The sequence below is a fragment of the Mobula birostris genome, unplaced genomic scaffold (genome assembly GCF_030028105.1).
Source record: "Mobula birostris isolate sMobBir1 unplaced genomic scaffold, sMobBir1.hap1 scaffold_319, whole genome shotgun sequence".
Lineage (NCBI taxonomy): Eukaryota > Metazoa > Chordata > Chondrichthyes > Myliobatiformes > Myliobatidae > Mobula > Mobula birostris.
This window is the reverse complement of record NW_027276252.1, coordinates 220,380-241,036: the sequence shown is the minus strand read 5'-3', so window position 1 is coordinate 241,036 and position 20,657 is coordinate 220,380. Positions and strand designations below refer to the sequence as shown.

General features: G+C 44.6%; 1 protein-coding gene across 2 annotated transcripts in view; it reads left to right on the top strand.

The window, feature by feature from the left end:
* Positions 1-18,343, top strand: part of LOC140192951 (mitochondrial import receptor subunit TOM40B-like) — a 162,344-nt gene extending 144,001 nt beyond the window's left edge. Inside the window, exon 10 of one of the 2 annotated variants that reach the window (XM_072250429.1) lies at positions 17,496-18,343. In XM_072250429.1, coding sequence (XP_072106530.1) covers positions 17,496-17,538 — 43 coding nt within the window. In that variant the 3' untranslated portion in view covers positions 17,539-18,343. Of the gene's footprint in view, positions 1-16,319; positions 16,397-17,495 lie in introns of those variants that run through there. The other variant, XM_072250428.1, reaches the window with a different exon arrangement.
* Positions 18,344-20,657: the final 2,314 nt, after the last annotated feature.

Genomic DNA, 20,657 nt, shown 5'->3' with positions numbered 1-20,657 from the left:
GAGGAAGGCAGCAGAAAGAAAGTTATAGATCAGTTAGCCTGACCTCAGTGGTTGGGAAGGTGTTGGAGTCAATCGTTAAGGATGAGGTGATGGAGTGCTCCAATGCAGGACAAGATAGGACAAGGTCAGCATGGTTTCCTTCATTGGAAATCCTACCTGATGACCCTGTTGGAATTCTTTGAGGAGATTACATGTTGGATGGATAAAGGTGATGTAGTGGGTGTTGCATATTTGGAGTTTCAGAAGGCCTTTGACAAGGTGCCACACGTGAGGCTGCTTACCAAGTTAAGAGCCCCTGGTATACAGGAAAGCTGTTAACATGGTTAGAGCATTGACTGATTGGTAGGAGGAAGCGAGTGGGAATAAAAGGATCCTTTTCTGGTTGGCTGCCAGTGACTAGTGGTATTTCACAGGGATCAATATTGATTGGCACCTGATTAGTTCCAAGGGTTTGGACGGGGTAGAGTTTGTTAAGTGTGTCCAGGACGGATTCCTGTCACAGTATGTTGACAGGCCGACTAGGGGGAATGCCATACTAGATCTAGTATTAGGTAACGAGATGGGTCAGGTCACAGATCTCTCAGTGGGTGGGCATCTGGGGGACAGTGACCACCGCTCCCTGGCCTTTAGCATTATCATGGAAAAGGATAGAATCAGAGAGGACAGGAACATTTTTAATTGAGGAAGGGCAAGTTATGAGGCTATAAGGCTAGAACTTGCGGGTGTGAATTGAGATGATGTTTTTGCAGGGAAATGTACTATGGACATGTGGTCGATGTTTAGAGATCTCTTGTAGGATGTTAGGGATAAATCTGTCCCGGTGAGGAACATAAAGAATGGTAGGGTGAAGGAACCATGGGTGACAAATGAGGTGGAAAATCTAGTCAGGTGGAAAAAGGCAGCATACATGAGGTTTAGGAAGCAAGGATCAGATGGGTCTATTGAGGAATATAGGGAAGCAAGAAAGGTGCTTAAGAAGAGGCTGAGAAGAGCAAGAAGGGGGCATGAGAAGGCCTTGGCGAGTAGGGTAAAGGAAAACCCCAAGGCATTCTTCAGTTATGTGAAGAACAAAAGGATGACGAGAGTGAAGGTAGGACTGATTAGAGATAAAGGTGGGAAGATGTGCCTGGAGGCTGTGGAAGTGAGCGAGGTCCTCAATGAATACTTCTCTTCAGTATTCACCAATGAGAGGGAACTTGATGATGGTGAGGACAATATGAGTGAGGTTGATGTTCTGGAGCATGTTGATATTAAGGGAGAGGAGGTGTTGGAGTTATTAAAATACATTAGGACGGATAAGTCCCCGGGGCCTGACAGAATATTCCCCAGGCTGCTCCACGAGGCGAGGGAAGAGATTGCTGAGCCTCTGGCTAGGATCTTTACCTCCTCGTTGTCCACAGGAATGGTACCGGAGGATTGGAGGGAGGCGAATGTTGTCCCCTTGTTCAAAAAAGGTAGTCAGGATAGTCTGGGTAATTATAGACCAGTGAGCCTTACGTCTGTGGTGGGAAAGCTGTTGGAAAAGATTCTTAGAGATAGGATCTATAGGCATTTAGAGAATCATGGTCTGATCAGGGACAGTCAGCATGGCTTTGTGAAGGGCAGATCGTGTCTAACAAGCCTGATAGAGTTCTTTGAGGAGGTGACCAGGCATATAGATGAGGGTAGTGCAGTGGATGTGATCTATATGGATTTTAGTAAGGCATTTGACAAGGTTCCACACGGTAGGCTTATTCAGAAAGTCAGAAGGCATGGGATCCAGGGAAGTTTGGCCAGGTGGATTCTGAATTGGCTTGCCTGCAGAAGGCAGAGGGTGGTGGTGGAGGGAGTACATTTGGATTGGAGGGTTGTGACTGGTGGTGTCCCACAAGGATCGGTTCTGGGACCTCTACCTTTCATGATTTTTATTAACGACCTGGATGTGGGGGTAGAAGGGTGGGTTGGCAAGTTTACAGACAACACAAAGGTTGCTGGTGTTGTAGAGAGTGTAGAGGATTGTCAAAGATTGCAGAGAGACATTGATAGGATGCAGAAGTGGGCTGAGAAGTGACAGATGGAGTTCAACCTGGAGAAGTGTGAGGCGGTACACTTTGGAAGGACAAACTCCAAGGCAGAGTACAAAGTAAATGGCAGGATACTTGGTAGTGTGGAGGAGCGGAGGGATCTGGGGGTACATGTCCACAGATCCCTGAAAGTTGTCTCAAAGGTAGATAGGGTAGTTAAGAAAGCTTATGGGGTGTTAGCTTTCATAAGTCGAGGGATAGAGTTTAAGAGTCGTGAGGTAATGATGCAGCTCTATAAAACTCTGGTTAGGCCACACTTGGAGTACTGTGTCCAGTTCTGGTCGCCTCACTATAGGAAGGATGTGGAAGCATTGGAAAGGGTACAGAGGAGATTTACCAGGATGCTGCCTGGTTTAGAGAGTATGCATTATGATCAGATTAAGGGAGCTAGGGCTTCACTCTTCGGAGAGAAGGAGGATGAAAGGATACATGATAGAGGTATACAAGATATTAAGAGGAATAGATAGAGTGGATAGCCAGCACCTCTTCCCCAGGGCACCACTACTCAATATAAGGGGACATGGCTTTAAGGTAAGGGGTGGGAAGTTCAAGGGGGATATTAGAGGAAGGTTTTTTACTCAGAGAGTGGTTGGTGCGTGGAATACACTGCCTGAGTCAGTGGTGGAGGCAGATACACTAGTGAAATTTAAGAGACTACTAGACAGGTATGTGGAGGAATTTAAGGTGGGGGGTTATATGGGAGGCAGGGTTTGAGGGTTGGCACAACAATGTGGGCCGAAGGGCCTGTACTATGCTGTACTATTCTATATTCTATGTTCTAAGTTCAGTGTTGGGACCACTTCATTTTATGCTGTATATAAATGATTTAGATGATGAAATAGATGGGTTTGTTGTCAAATTTGCAGATGATACAAAGATTGGTGGAGGGGCAGGTAGTGTTGAGGAAACGGGTAGGCTGCAGAAGGTCTTAGATAAATTATGAGAATGGGCAAGAAAGTGGCAAATGAAATACAATGTTGGAAAATGCATGGTCATGCACTTTGGTAGTAGAAATAATGTGCAGACTATTTCCTAAACAGGGAGAAAATCCAGGAATCTGAGATGCAAAGGGACTTGGGAGTCCTTGTGCAGAATACCCTAAAGGTTAATTTGCAGATAGAGTCAGAGGAAGGTAAATGCAATTTCAAGAGTTCTAGAATACAAGAGCAGGGATTTGATGCCGACGGATTATAAGATACTGGTGAGGCCCCACATTTATTATTGTGAACAGTTTTGGGCTCTTCATCTTAGAAAAGATGTGCTGGCATTGGAGAGGGTTCAGGGGAGGTTCACAAGGATGATTCCAGGAATGAAAGTTTTATCATACGAGGAACATTTGATGACTCTGGGTCTGTACTCGCTGGAATTCAGAAGGATGATAGGGGGATCTCATTAAAACTTTTCAAATGTTGAAAGGCCTAGACAGAGTAGATGTGGAAAGTATGTTTCCCATGCTGGGAGGGTCTAGGACCAGAGGGCACAGCGTCAGGATAGAGGAGTGCCCTTTTAAAACAGAGATGTGGAGAAATTTCTTTAGCCAAAAGGTGGTGAATTTGTGGAATTTATTGCCACATGCAGCTGTGGAGGCCAGGTCATTGGGTGTACTTAAGGCAGAGATTGATAGGTTCTTGACTGGACATGGCATCAAGAGTTACAGGGAGAAGGCCAGGGAATGGGCCTGAGGAGGGGAGAAAAGGATCAGCCATAATTGAATGACAGAGCAAACTCAATGGGCCAAATGGCCTAATTCTGCTCCCATGTCTTCAGCCTCTTCAAGTAGCTGAAGGCTTCCAGTGCAGGCTGCATTCTGGTGAATCTCCTCTGCAGTGCTATCACATCCCTTCTCAACAGGAGCTGTACACATTTCTCTGTGCTACCTTCCTTGCACCCCCTTTGCAGGATGGAGACTAACAGTTCCTCTATTTGCAGTCTCGATGAGGTCATGTAGGTACGTCATTGATCCCAAAGGAAATTACGATGTCACAGTAGCATTACAAATGCACAGATATAATTATTAAAAGAGAAGTGGAAAGAATAAAAAATAAGTTATCACAAGCAGTCTAACAGGAGGGGGTCATCACTTACCCAGCGATAGCTTGACTCACCATGGCCGAGGGTAAGAGTGGCCTCAGATACCGCTCTTCCGAGCAGCGCAGTTGTTCAGCCAAGGCAGCATGCAGAGGGTGAGAAACATTGTCCAGACTTGCCAGGGTTTTGTTCTACCACAGCCTCCAGTGTGTCCAGTTTGACTCCTATAACAGAGCCAGCCTCTCTAATCAGTTTATTGAGCCTGTTGGCATCACCCGTGTTGATGCCGTTGCCCCCAGCGTACCACTATATAGAAGATTATACTTGTAACAACAGACTGGTAGGCCATGTGAAGGAGAGGCCTGCATATGCCAAAGGGCCTCACTCTCCTCAGGAAGTAGAGGTGACTCTGGCCCTTCTGGTTCACAGCCTCCGTGTTGGTGCTCCACTCAGGTCTGTTGTCCAAGTTCACGCCCAGATACATATTAGGAATTCGCTCAACTTGGTGATGTTCTCATGAAGCCTCTTTACTAAAAATCTCACCTAATTTAGCACCATCAACAAACTTAGAGGGTGCCATCTACTTCGCTCAGTCAAATCAATAATCAATGATCACTGCTCACAGCCTGACAATTGGGCACAACCCATTTCTTCCAGTCATTGCTGGTAGGCAAGGTAGTAAGGAAGGCGTTTGGCACATGGGTCTTTGTCGGACAGGACTGAGTACATGTTGGCATATTATGTTGGAGTGGTGCTGCTGAGGCAGCACTTGGACTGTTTTATTCTATTTTGTTCACCCTCCGAGAAGCAAGGTGCTATTTAGCTGGACAGGAGATTTATGAAGATGTTACTGGAGTTGAGGGACTGAGTAATGGAGAGAGTTTGGGACTTTTTTCATTGAAGTAGAGGAGAATAAGAGTTGATCTGATAAAGGTCTATAAAATTAAGAGGGGCATACAGCACTCGCCAGGGCCCTACTGTTTACTGTATAAATCCCACCCCTGTTTGCCTTCCCAAAATACTTCACCTTCCACTTATCTGAATTGCGGCCATCCCGCATCCCAGTAGCCCAGATGATCAAGGTCTTGATCTCCATCTTTACTGTCACCACCTATGTTAATGTCATCTGCAAAGTTATTAATGATGCCTTGTACATTCTCATCCGAATTATTGATATGGATGACAATTAGAAACATAGAAACATAGAAAATAGATGCAGGAGTAGGCCATTCGGCCCTTCGAGCAATTGGCCTCGCACCAACCCTGAGGAACTCTTCTTATTATGGGCCTGCACTTCCACCATCACCCTCTGATTCCTATCATCATTCTATCTAGGTATCCAGTCAGCTAGTCCCCCTGGACCCCCTAGCTTTGCAGAGCAGCCTATCTGAAGCATATCATGGCCTTTCTGAAGAGAATATGGGACAGGCCTACTGCCCTGTCATCAGCAAACTTCTTTGTTATTTTAAAAAACTCAGTCGAGTTCATAAGAAGTGATCTCAGATGCATAAAACCATGCTGACTGCCCCTTATCAATCAACTTTCCAAATGATTGTATATCTTTTCCTTCAGAATCTTCTCCAGTACCTTCCCTAACACAGTTATTGATAGATGGTTTTTCTTTGCCAGATTTTAAAAATAAAGACACATTTGTTACTCTCCGCTCTACCTGCACTTCACCCATGGCGAACGATGCTGCATGTATCCTGTAATTTCTCCAGCTTCCCACGGTGTTGTTGTATATACCTGGTCACCTCCCTCCACACCCCCACCCCCACTCCCCACACCAACAGAGATATGCAAACCTCATAAACCATTTAAGCAAGTTACACACGTGTACAGATACACACACCACAGCTGCTGCATGCACAGCACAGAGCTGAGTACATGATCTTGTACTTATAGATGTATTCCTCGGTACCACAACACAAGACTGGAAGTTCTGCTCATCTTGGCCCCTAAGCAGTTAACATGGGTAGGAGAGAGACTATGACAAGTATTCTGTGGGCTCAGGGGTTTGAAATGGCAGAGCCCACACTGTGGAACGATTAGCATCGGGCTGAGCAGAGGCTTTGTGCTGTGGTAACTCACCACATGCCAGCAATGGCCAGCAGGGTGGGTGGAAGGACCAGAGCTTGTGCCAGACTTTTGGCAGCAGGAGAGGGAGGGAGGCAAAACGGGAAAGGGAAAGAGAGGAGGAGGGGTCAAGAAGAATGCAAGTCAGCAACAAAATGAAAATAAGATAAAGAGTGATAGAAAGATAGGGTGAACCAGGGGTCCAGAGAAAAACAGTTTGATTTTATCATCAGGTATACATACACTGAGTATAAATGCCATAAAGAGAGAGAGAAGGAGACAGACGGGTTCAAAGGGAGAGAGAAGGAGACAGACGGGTTCAAAGAAAGAGAGAAGGAGACAGATGGGTTCAAAGATGAGTCTAGGGGGAGAAGAGAAGAAAAGTGGATTTCATCAGCAGCTGCCATATGTATGTTTTCAACCTATTGACTTTTGATAGGGAAAGCTGTTGTAATGGGCAGATGTAGCTTTTAAGGTAAATAGACAGCTCTTCCGGAACCATACTGACAAGTGGCAGAATCTTTGTTACAGAATATGCTGCAGCACTGTGGAAAACTTTCTCAAACTAGTGCCTAGTAACAACAACACCCTTCACTCAGCTAAGTGCTCAGCACCACCCTTCCCACAGTATGAAGGTTCCTCACCACTCCTCCCACAACACAGAGCACCATCACCGGACATCCCACAGTGTGGTGCTCTTCTTACAACACAGCGCTTCTCCCTTATCACTCCAGCACAATGCAGAGCTCTGCCACCACCCTTCACAATGCGGAGCTCCCTCACTGCCTCTCCCACAATGTGAAGCTCCCTCACCAGCTTCCCACTATGTAGAGCTCCCTCACTACCCCTCCCACAGAGCTGCAGTTGTCTCTAGCGCTACCCAATCCTCACCACCCTCCCTCACAAACAATGCAACAGCATGGAGCTCCACCACCATTCCTCCTTTACCACCCACAGAGTGTAGTTGGCTGCCAAAGTGGCCATCCCACAGAGCAGTACTCCCTCAACGGCCCTCCAAAACAAAGGCACTTCTTCACCTCCTTTCCCTCAGCGCCTACTCCACAGCATGGCCCTCCCTCAGTGCCCCACCCATGTTCTCTCGTCACCCCTCCCTCACGCCTGCTCCCACAGGGCAGTAGCCTCACAAGCCCTCCCCAGCATGGCGTTCCCTCACTGCCCTTCCCTCAGTGCGCCCTCACCATCCCTCTCACGGTGTGCCTTTTCTCACTATACATCCGAAAACACAGCCCTCCCTCACAACCCCTCCCCAGCATGGCATTCCCTCACTGCCACTTCCTAAGCACCCCTCCCACAGCACAATCCTCTCTTGCTACCCTTCCCTCATCGCCCCTCACGTGCCATGCTGCTTTACCACCTCTGGTCTTCACTGAAGTATTCCACTTCTGCCACTTCAGGGCCCAGAGGGTAAATTGCTATCATTGCGCCCCCCTGCTCCCCATTGTATTCATATCAGGGCCCAGAGGGTAAATTGCTATCATTGCCCCCCCCATTGTATTCATATTGGGGCCCAGAGGGTGAATTGCTATCATTGCCCCCCCCCATTGTATTCATATTGGGGCCCAGAGGGTGAATTGCTATCATTGCCTGCCCTCGGCCCTGCTGCTTTCCTGACATGGTGCACAGCTGCTTGAGAACAATACCCGTTGCTTTTGAGAGAATGTAGAATACTTGTGGCATCTGCAGAGTGACAGCCAGCCTTTGTTCCGCTGAGCTGGACCCTCGGCCAAAACAAAACAGCCTTCAGTGACCAGGAGACCCGCCCCCTGCACTGCTCAGCCGCTCCAGATAACCGCCCTTCGTCAGTTGCAGCTTCAAGCTGTATGTGTGTGTGTTACTGCGAACCTCAGCCCTCAATGTAGACAGCAGCCTGCAGAGACTTGTCCAGCATAGAAACTACAACCCATCTCATCCAGACCAACTGCCATCCCTACCTGCCTGCATGAATTTCACATCCTTCTGAATGCCTGCTAATTCAAATATCTGTCCAGGTGCTCCTGAATGTTCTTCCTTTCCTACCACCACCTCCTCTTCTGACAACCTATCCCAGATGCCAACTACAAGAGCTAAGAAAAGACCATGCTATGTACAGACACCCAATCAGTAATAAAGACATGGTCTGCAAGTTACAACAGGAGAGAGAAAATGTATGTAAATGGCAATGCTATGATAGTCATGGGGAATTTCATTATGCAGGTAGATTGGGAAAATCAGATTGGTACTGGGTCCCAAGAGGGGGAATGTCTCGAATACCTATGAGATGGCTTTTTAGAGCGGCTCGTGGTCAGCTATTTTATATTGTTTTTTGAGCAATGAACTACAACTGATAGAGAGCTTCAGGTAAAGAAAACTATGAAGCCAGTGTTCATAATATGATAAAATTTACCCTGCAATTTAGAGAAGGAGAAGATAAAGTCCATAAGACATAGGAGCAGAATTAGGCCATTCAGCCCATCGAGTCTGTTCCACCATTCCATCACGGCTGATCACAGATGCCACTCAACCCCATACACCTGCCTTCTCGCCATATCAGGAAATGATCAACTTCCACCTCCTCTTCCACCGCAGTCTGTGGCAGAACATTCCACAAATTCACTACCCTCTGGCTAAAAGAACTCCTCCTTACCTCGGTTCTAAAGGGTCGCCCCTCAATTTTGAGGTTGTGCTCTCTAGTTCTGGATACTCCCACCACAGGAAACATCTTCTCCACATCCACCCTATCTAGTCCTTTCAACATTCGGTAGGTTTCAATGAGATCCCCCCACATTCTTCTAAATTCCAGTGAGTACAGGCCCAAAGCTGCCAAATGTTCCTCATATGTTAACCCCTTTATTCCTGGAATCATCTTCATGAACCTCCTCTGGACTCTCTCCAATGATAACACATCCTTCTCAGATATGGGCCCAAAACTGTTGACAATACTCTAAGTTCAGCCTGACTAGTGTCTTATAAAGGCTCAGCATTATCTCCTTATTTTTACATTCTATTCCCTTTGAAATAAATAGCAACATTGTATTTGCCTTCTTCACCACAGACAAAACATTTAAATTCACCTTCTGGGAGTCTTGCACGAGGACTCCGAAGTCCCTCTGCACATCTGATGTTTGGATAATAGTCTGCACTATTGTTCCTTTTACCAAAATACATTATCATACATTTCTTAACACTGTATTCCATCTGCCACTTTTTTGCCCATTCTTCCAATTTGTCTAAGTCCTACAGCAACCACATTGCTTCCTCAGCACTACCAACCCCTCCACCTGTTTTTGCATCATCTGCAAACTTTGCCATAAAGCCATCAATTCCACTAGCTAAATCATTGACAAACAATGTGAAAAGTAGCGGTACCAATACTGACCCCTGAGGAACACCACTAGTCACTGGCAGCCAATCAGACAAGGCCCCCTTTTATTCCCACTCGCTGCCTCTTGCCTGTCAGCCATTCCCCTATCCATGCCAGTATCTTTCTGTAACTCCATAGGTTTTTATCTTGTTAAGCAGCCTCACCTGTAGCATTTTATCAAACGCCTTCTGAAAGTCCAAGTAAATGACATCCACTGCCTCTCCTTTGTCAACCCTGCTTGCTACTTCCTTGAAGATCTCTAACAGATTTGTCAGGCAAGATTTCCTTTGACAGAAATCATGCTGATTTTGTCTTATTTTATCATTCGTCTCCAAGTACCCCGAAACCTCATCCTTAATAATAGACTGATACATGTGAGGTATGCTTCTCCCTCTCAAATTGCAGTATGAATTCAACCATATCATGATCACTGCTTCCTAATGGTTTCTTTACATTAAGTTCCCTAATAAGATCTGAGTTATTACACAACACCCAATCTAATATAGCCTTTCTCCTACATTCCTTGTTTCTTTTTCGTGTGCACAGAATTGCCTATCTGTCCCCTTCACTATAGAGTACCCTATTACTACTGCCATCCTGTTCAGTTCTCTACCCTTCTGAGCCACAGGGCCCTGCCAACAGTACTCAAAATGGAGTACTTGTTGTTGAGGGGGACAGCCACAAGGGTGCTCTCCACTATCTGAGGTTCTCCCTTCCCTCTCCTGACAGTCACCTATTTATCTGTCTCCTTTAGCCTGGAGTGACTACCTCCCTGTAGTTCCTGTCTATCACCTCTTCACTTTCCCAAACAAGCTGAAGATCATTGAGCTGTAGTTCCAGTTCCTTAATACGGTCTCTAAGGAGCTGCGGGTGTGGCCATCGGGGAGGCTGGGAGTCCCCTGGAAATTCCTCATCTGTAGACAACCCCCTATTCTCTCAAGAGTTAAATAAGAAATAAGATATAAGAATGAAAGAATGGACTTATCTCCTTATCTTACCTCCGCCTGTTCTCGCTGAAGACCTGATGAGCCAAAGCCTTACCACTCTGACTCAGACCATTCCCATAACAATCGCTCCGACAATGATCGCTCACTGGACGGTACCCCTCTTTTAAGGAGAATCGTTTTTTTAAAGCTCTTTGCTGGACTTGCGCTGGGAATGTTTCTACTGAGGGGCATCCTTTTAGAACAGAGATGAGGAGGAATTGCTTTAGCCAGAGCGTGGTGAATCTGTGGAATTCATTACCACAGGCAGTAGTTGTGTATATTTAAGACAGAGGTTGACAGATTCTTGATTGGTCAGGACATGAAGGGATACTGGGAGAAGGCAGGAGATTGGGGCTGAGAGGAAAGTTGGATCAGCCATGATGAAATGGCAGAGCAGACTCGATGGGCCAAATGGTCTTATTAATCATTCATTCCTGCCCTCTCTCAATAGATTTTCAGTAATGACTACAACATGCTATTTCCATGTACTGATCCATACTCTGCTCATCACCTGTACTTATAATACTCTGAGCATGCAACTATATACCCTGCAAAATATCCGAGCCATCATACCTATGGTTTTAATTATGCCTTTCAATACTTGCTCGGACATTTACCTTCTGGTCCGATCCTTCCCTTACTGATCTGGGGCTCCAGTTCCCAGCCCCCTGCTAAACTAGTTTAAATTCTCCTGAGTAGCATCAGCAAGCCTTGCCAGACTATTGGTTCCTCTCTAGTTCATGAGCAACCCGTCCCTCTTATACAGGTCACTCCTTCCCCAGAAAAGGTTCCAATGATCCAAGAACTTGTCCCCTGCACCATCTCTGCAGCCACTCATTCCTCTGGCTGTCACCCCATTCCTATCTGCACTAGCCCATGGTACAGGGAGTAACTCTTCAGCCTCTTTCCTAATTCGATATACTCACTGCATCTTGGAGCCAATATGCACCATTATCTCTGGCTGTTCCATCTCCCCTTTGATAATATCCAGCGGCCACCCCAATACATCATGGACTCGAGCACCCGGGAGGCAACACACCATCCTGGTGTCTCTTTTGCGGCCACAGAATCTCCTTTCTGTTCCACTACCTTTCGAGTCCCCTATAACTACCTCACTGTCTGACTTTACCTTTCCCTGTTGAGCCACAGAGTGCCACTGCCTGGCTGCTGCAGTCTACTGATGGGTCATCCCCCCAGCAGTATCCAAAGGGTTACACTTGTTGCTGAGGGGAATGGCCACAGGGCAACCCTGCACTGACTTCTTAATCCCCTTACCCATCTGCTGTCTGAAGCCTGTACTCTGGGTGTGACCACCTCTTCAAAGGTCTTGTCTACAATTTCTTCGGCCCCCTGAATGATCCTGAGTATATCCAACTCCTTGGCTCAATCAGTCAGGCGCTGTACTTCCCACAGATGTAGTCATCAGGGAAACCTGAATTCCCACATTTGATGGGAGCAGCAGTCTATCTTGACTACTTTCTGTTAAAAAAGAGAAAGGCTTGCCTCTTCTTAACCATACCTTCACTCATTCACGCGGAAGCCTGTTAATCTGTCACGAGCACACTCCAACAATGTCGTTTCACCTGAGCCTACCCTCCTTTCACTTGCAGCTGAGTTTAGGCCTCTGATGCCAACATTTTCTGTACATGCGCAGCCCAAAAAGACTGGCCTTGCCCAGATCTGTTCTTTTTATCCTCTCTCTTCTGACATCCATGGAACTCTGATGCCGATACATACTCCTCTTGTTTGAGCCGCCAAAAAAAACAGCTTTACCCAACTCTGCTGTTTTTATACTCACACTCTAAACTTCGATAGGCCTCCAACGCCAAACGTTAGAATAGTTATGGGGGATTTCAATATGCAAGTAGATTGGGAAAATCAGGTAGGTGTTGGATCCTAAGAAGGGGAATTTGTAGAATGCCTACGAAATGACTTTTTAGAGCAACACATAGGAGAGGTCATTAGGGATCAGCTTTTCCAGATTGGGTGTTGTGCAATGACCGAGAATTGGTTAGAGAGCTTAAGGTAAAAGAACCCTTGGGGAAAGTGATCATAATACACTTGATAGAGATGTACAAGATAATAAGAGGCATTGATTGTGTGGATAGTCAGACGCTTCCCAGAGCTGAAATGGCTAACATGAGAGGGCACAGTTTTAAGGTGCTTGGAAGTAGGTACAGAGGAGATGTCAGGGGTAAGTTTTTTACACAGAGTGGTGAGTGCGTGGAACGGGCTACCGGCGATGGTGGTGGAGGTGGAAATGATAGGGACTCCTGGATAGGTACATGGAGCTTAGAAAATAGAGGGCTATGGGTAACCCTAGGTAGTTCTAAGGTAAGGACGTGTTTGGCACAGCTTGTTGGGCCGAAGGGCCTGTATTGTGCTGTAGGTTTTCTATGTTTCTATAATATAATATAATTTACCTTGCAATTTGAGAAGGAAAAGCTAAAGTCAGATGTGTCAGTATGCATCAGTGGAGTAAATGGAACTACAGAGGCATGAGAGAGGAGCTGATTGGAAGGAAACACCAGCAGGGATGACAGCAGAGCAGCAATGGCTGGGGTTTCAGGGACTTATTCAGAAGACACAAGATAGATACAGCACAATTATTCTAAAGGCAGGATGATGCAACCGTGGCTGACAAGAGGTCCATAAGATCATAAGTCACAGGAGCAGAATTAGGTCATTCAATCCATCGAGTCTGCTCCACCATTTAATCATGGCTGATCCCAGATCCCATTCAACCCCATACATCTTCTCACCATGTCCTTTGATGCCCACACCGATCAGGAAATAATCAACTTTCCCCTTAAATATACGCACAGACTTGGCCTCCACCACAGTTTCTGGCAGAATATTCCACAGAATTACTACTGTCTGGCTAAAAAAATTCTCCTTACCTCTGTTCTAAAAAGATCACCCCTCAATTTTGAGGCTGTGCCTTCTAGTTCTGGGTACCCCCAACATAGCAAAAACATCCTCTCCACATCCACCCTATCTCGTCCTTTCAACATTCAGTATGTTTTAATGAGATCTCACACACTCTTCTAAATTCCAGTGAATACAGGCCCAAAGCTGCCAAACACTCCATATGTTAACTGCCTCACTCCCACAATCATCCTCGTGAACCTCCTCTGGACTCACTCCAATGACAACACATCCTTTCTGAGATATGGGGCCCAAAACTGTTGACAATACTCTAAGTGCAGTTTGACCAGTGTCTTATAAAGGCTCAGCATTATCTTCTTGCTTTTATATTCTATTCCCCTTGAAATAAATGCCAACAACAAAGTCAAAAGGAGAGTAGATAATCGAGCAAAAGTTAATGGGAAGTTAGTTTGTGAATCCATTAAAAACTAAAAGAAAGCAACTTAAAAAGGTAAAAACAAGGAAAAAATGGAATACAAAAATAATCTAGTCAGTAATATTGGAAGATACCAGAAGTTTCTTCAGATATATAAAATGTAAAAGAGAGTAGATATTGGAACTCTGGAAAACAATGCTGGAGAGGTAGTCATGGGAGACAAGGAAATGGTGGATGAATTGAGTAAAAGTGCAAGACATCAGCATATGCCCGTTTGAGAGTGTCACTGCGCAGAAGTGAGTAACATTGCCATTACCAGGGAAAAATGCTTGGGAAACTAAAAGGTCTGAAGATAGATAAGTCACCTGGACCAGATGGTGTACACCCCAGAGTTCTGAAAGAGGTGGCTGCAGAGATTGTAGAGGCATTAGTAATGATCTTTCAAGAATCAATGGATACTGGCATGGTTTTGGAGGACTAGAAAATTGCGCATATTACTCCAGTCTTCAAGAAGGGAAAGAGGCAGAAGAAAGGAAATTATCGGTCAGTTAGTCTGACCTCAGTGGTTGGGAAGATGAGTCGATTGTAGTTTCAGGATACTTGGAGGCACATGACAAAATAGGCTGTAATCAGCACGGTTTCCTTATGGTGAAAATCTTGTCTGATAAATCTGTTGGAATTCTTTGAAGAAATAACAAGCAGGATAGATAAAGGAGAGTCGGTTGATCTTGTGCGCTTGGGTTTTCAGAAGGCCTTTGACAAGTTGCCACATAGGAGGCCGCTTAACAAGGTAAGGGTTATGGTGTTACAGAAAAGATTCTAGCATGAATATAGCAGCGACTGATTGGCAGCTGGCAAAGAGTGGGAATAAAGGAAGCCTTTCCCAGTTGGCTACCAATGACTAGTGGTGTTCCATGGGAGTCTGTGTTAGCACTGCTTCTTTTTACTTCAAATGTTAATAACTTGGGTGATAGAATTGATGACTTTGTGGCCAAGGTTGCAGACAATATGATAGATGGAGGGGCAGGTAGTTTTGAGGAAATAAGGAGGCTACAGAAGGACTTACACAGATTAGGAGAATGGGCAAAGAAGTGGCAGATGGAGTACAGTATAACAAGTATTCACTTTAATGTTACTGGTTATGCACTTTGGTAGAAAAATAAAAGGGTAGACTATTTTCTAAAAGGAAAGAAAATTCAAAAATCTCAGGTGCAAAGGGACTTGGGATTCCCTAAAGGTTAATTTGCAAGTTGAGTTTGTGGTGAGGAAGGCAAATGCAATGTTAGCATTCATTTCAAGAGAACTCAAATATAAAAGCAAAGATGTAATGTTAAGGCTTTATAAAGCAATGGAGAGGCTTCACTTGGTGTATTGTGAGCAGTTTTGAGCCCTTTATTTGAAAAGGGAGCTGCTGACGTTGGAGAGGGCTCAACTGAGGTTCACGAAAAGAATTCCGGGATTGAAAGGCTTGTCATATGCCATGAAGAGGTACCTGGCATCCCCATCCCAGTCCCTTTCACATGCACATTGATTTCTCTAACTTCCGTTAATGCCCCTCCTCCCCTTCTTACCTCATCCCTTATTTATTTTTACTCCCCCCTTTTTTTCTTTTTTTCCTTTTCTCTCTGTCCTTCTCACAATTATTCCTTGCCTGCTCTCCATCTTCCTCTGGGCTCCCCTCCCCCTTTCTTTCTCCCTAGGCCTCCAGTCCCATGATCCTCCCCCTTCTCCAACTCTGTATCCCTTTTGCCGATCAACTTTCCAGCTCTTAGCTTCTTCCCTCCCCCTCCTGTCTTCTCCTATCATTTTGGATCTCCCCCTCCCCCTGCCACTTTCAAATCTCTTACTATCTCTTCTTTCAGTTAGTCCTGACAAAGGGTCTCGGCCTGAAACGTCGACTGTACTTCTTCCTATAGATGCTGCCTGGCCAGCTGCGTTCCACCAGCATTTTGTGTGTGTGGCTTGTCATATGAGCAGTGTTTGATGGCTCTAGGCCTGTATTCACTGGAATTCAGAAGACTGGGGGTGGGGTGGAATCTAATTGAAACGTCAAATATTGAAAGACCTCAACAGAGTTGACGTGGAGAGGATGTTTCCTACGGTGCAGGGCTCTAAGACCACAGGACACAGCGTCTGAATAGAGGGACGTCAATTTAGAACAGAGATAAGGAAGAATTTATTTAGAAAGTGGTGAAACTGAGGAATTAATTGGCACAAGTGGCTATGAAGGTCAAGTCATTGGGTATATTTAAGGCAGAGGCTGATAGATTCTTGATTAGTCAGGGCATGAAGGGATATGGAGAGAAGGTAGGAGACTGGGCCATCATGATGAAATGGCAGAGCAGACATGATGGGTCAGAGGGCCTTATCCTGCTCGTATATTTTATAATCTTATATCACTGAAACTAGTCTCCCCGCCACGGATTCTATCTGTACTTCTCACTGTCTCAGTAGAACAGCAAGTAAATCAATGACAGAAATTCTCTCTTCTCCTCATACAGAAGATACCAAAGTCTGAAAGCGTGCTCAAGGACAGCTTGGATCCAGCTGTTGTAAGACTATCACATGTTTCCCTAGTACGATGAGATAGACTACTGAACTCACAATCTATCCTGTAGCCATTTTGCATTTCCTGCAAAGCACTTTCTCTGTACTATAAAACTTCTTTCTTCACTCTGTTGTTGGTTTACCTTGCACTACTTCAATACACCGTTGTAAAGAAAAAAGAATTTCTGGATGTATATTACATACATTTCTCTGACATTAAATGTACCTATTAAAACTTAATGATTGATATTAATAACACTATGCAAAACGTGTTTTCCCTGTATCATGGTATTCGTAAAAATAATTAGGCAATTTCTCAATTTACCAATAGCAATTTGAAGAAATTATGGAAACACATGCTCCCAAAGATAAAGATTGGGATTCAGGTTGTATTCAGGCTATTAAGTATGAATTAAGGAAAATTTGGAAAGTCTATGATTAAATGTATAAAGCTTTGCTTTAAGGGATAATCAGCTGTAACAACTTCGAAGACCTACTACAGAAGAGGTAGACCCTGAGGCCAAGTCCAAATCCTTGCCACGTTCATCCAGAGTGGTAATATCCAAAAACATTTTGTGAGGTTTGGAAGTTATGGACGTAAAACAGAGAGTTGAGCCAGTAACTAAAATACTAAAGAGTTCAGTAACTGTTTCAGACTATGTGCTGAATCTTTCGAGTTGTTTCAAACAATCCTAATTAATAAGGAAGTACAGTTTTTAAAGTGGAAGTATTGTCTGGCGTGTTCGATTGTGTGCTATGTTTAATTAGACATTGTCCCACAAGATGAGAAACAAACATTCATTAGGGAAACCATTATATGTGAATAGATCAGCACCTGGACCAACAAGATATGAAAACATTTCTTCAATCATCATTTCTAATTATAATACTTTCTGCGAAAAGCATGGCAGCATCACGTCCCATCTTATTCCCTCTCCCATTCTTTGATTTCCTAACTAATTCTCCAATTATTTCTATTTCCCACTCCGCTAATGTCGCGTTTCTCCGTTATCTATGTTGTTCTGCACGATCAACATAATTTGACTTTTATCCTTCAAAGTTTAAAGTCAATTTATTATCAAAGTCCTTAGACATTACCATCTACTACCTTGAGATTTATTTTCTTGCAGGCATTTGCTGAGAAAAAAACATGAAATACAATCGAATTTATGAAAAAAAACATAGACAAAGGCTGACAAATGCAACACACATCATGCTGGAGGACACTGTCCCGATGAAGGGTCTCGGCCCGAAATGTCGACTGTTTACTCTTTGCCATAGACGCTGCCTGGCCTGCTGAGTTCCTCCAACATTTTGCGTGCGTTGCTTTGGATTTCTAGTATCTGCAGATTTTCTCTTGTTTGGAAAGGCTGACAAACAACTGGTGCCGCTGCATTCGGACACAGCAGCCACTCCTGGTGCACTTGCTTGTATTGTACACGTTTATTTAAGATCGAGAGTCACTACTGGATACTAGATATATCAGGTACTGCAGCTCCATCCATTAGCAAATCGCTCGATAACGATGGAGCTGGGCATGTTGCGGCTTGGACTTGTTCTGCACCGTTGGACGGTGCGGAGTTCCAGTCATTTTCTTGATCGCGGGTCCCTGTTTGATACTGGTAACGTAGAATACAGCAAGCCAGCTTCCTCGTTTCACTGGCAAGACCAATGAGGTGCGAGCTGCGTTGTCTTGATTGCGATGAGGACGCCTATTGCAGTCGCCCAGAGGAGACACCGAGGCAGAGTGGGAGAGAAAACTTGTTGGAATCCGTACGGGGTTGTGGACTCGTCCTCGTCGGTGCTGCCCTCTAGTGTTCTTTCAGAGCTGCCTGTCATTGTTTTGTCGGTGCTGCCCTCTGCTGTTCGCTCAGTGGAAGAATAAGCTGGACCAGAACATGCCGCTCAGGGATTAGGGCTATATTTTTTTTCGTGACTGTACGTTTTTCTAAACACAATGCATTCTGCAGATGCTGGAAAGCCAAATCAACACACATAAAATGCTGAATGAACTCAGCAGGTTAGGCATCATCTATGAAAGTGAAGAAACAGTCGACGTTTTGGACCTGGACACTTCTTCAGGTATGTTTTTCTGCTGTTATAACCATAAGTGCATTTGTGCTATGTAGTATGTACTATGTGCTATGTACTATGTACCATGTACTATGTGCTATGTACCATGTACTATGTACTATGTACCATGTACTATGTACTATATGCTATGTACCATGTACTATGTGCTATGTACTATGTACCATGTGCTATGTGCTATGTACTATGTGCTATGTACCATGTGCTATGTACCATGTGCTATGTACTATGTGCTATGTGCTATGTACCATGTACTATGTACTATGTGCAGTGTCCTGAGGGCTTCTGGTAATGTGATTGGAACCTTGGGACTGGAGGAATGCTGTTTCTGTTGTCTATATTAGCCAATTTCCCCCGGGATTGATAAAGTATGACTACGACTATATTCATGTATGGTTGAATAATAATTAAACTTGAACTTGAACCAATTTAAAAAAGAATGCAAACTGTGTACTTCCTGAGGAAGTGAGCCAGATGGTTGTAGATTCAGTATAGTCTAGTCGTGATTGAAATTATCCATTGCCTTTTCAGGAGCCAGATGGTTGTAAAATTATAACTGTTTCTGGACCTGTTAAAGTGGAACCTCAGGTACATAGTACCTTCTTCTCAAAGGTAGTAGCACGAAGAGAGCATTGTTTAGATGTTGAGAGTGTTTCGTGATGGATGTTGCTTTCTTGTGGCAGTGCTCCATGTAAAGGTGCTCAATGCTGGGTAGGGCTTCACTTGTACTGAACTAGAATGAATCCACTACATTTTGTAGCATTTTCCATTCCTGCATTTCGGTGCCTGTGTACCAGGCCTTGATACAATCAGCGAACTTACTCTCCACTGTGCTTCTCTCGAAGTTTGTCAAGGTGTTCGGTGATATGCTGAAGCTACACAAACCTGTATGAAGGTAGAGACACTGTCACGCCCTCCTTATGAAGGCACATACATGCTGGTCCTATGACAAACCCTCTGATATCACAACACCAGGGCTTTAAGGCTACTCACCCGCTCCACCTATGTTCCCCAAAAGAGGACTGGCTTATGGATCTCCTGTTTCTTCCTCATGTAGTCGATAATCAGCTCTTTGCTTTTGCTGATCTTCAGTGAGAGTTTGTTGTAATGGTACCACTCAACCAGGTTTTCAATCTCCCTCCTAGATGCATAATCATCACCACCTTTGTTTCGGCCAACAACAGTGGTGTCATCAGCAAACTTAAATACAGAATTGGAGTTGTACTGTGTGACACAATTACGAGTATAAAGTGTATAGAACAGCAGATAGAGAGAGAGAGACTTTCAGTTTCCCTAGAACCTGCTCCCTAATAATGAATCCTGACCTGGCACTCCCACCATACTGCTAGTGTCTTCAACAGTGAAGACTGATGCAAAATACTATTCAGTTCAGTTCATCTACCATTTTTTGTCCCCCATTACTACCTCTCCAGCATCATTTTCAAGTAGACAAAATATCCACTCTCACCACAAGCAAGAGAAAATCTGCCGATGCTGGAAATTCGAGCAACACACACAAAATGCTGGAGGAACTCAGCTGGCCAGGCAGCACCTATGGAGAACGGCCCGAAACATCGACTGTACTTTTTCTCCATCGATGCTGCCTGGCCTGCTGAGTCCCTGCAGCATTGCGTGTGTGTTACTCCACTCATACTTCTCTTTTACACTTTATGTATCTGGAAAAACTTCCTTGGCATCCTGTTGAATATTATTGGCTAGCTTACTTTCATATTCCAACTTTACCTTAATGACTTTTTTAGTTGCCTTCTGTTAGTTTTTTAAAGCTTCTCAATCCTCCAACTTCCCACTAAATTTTGCTCTATTATATGCCCTCTCTTTGGTTTTTATGTTGGCTTTGACTTCTCTTGTTAACCACGGTTGTGTCATCTTTCTTTTAGAATACTTCCTCATTGGGATGTATATATCCTGTGCCTTCCAAATTACTTCCAGAAATTCTAGCCACTGCTGCTCTACTGTTATCCCTGGCAGTGTTCTTTCCCAATCAATTGTGGCCATCTCTTCTTTCATGCCTCTGTAATTCCCTTTACTCCACTGTAGTACTGATACATCTGACTTCAGCTTCTCCTTCTCAAGTTTCAGGGTGAATTTGATCATATTCTGATCACTTTCCCCAAAGTGTTCTTTTACCCCAAGCCCTCAGTTCAATCCTGGTTCATTGCACAACATCCAATCCAGAATAG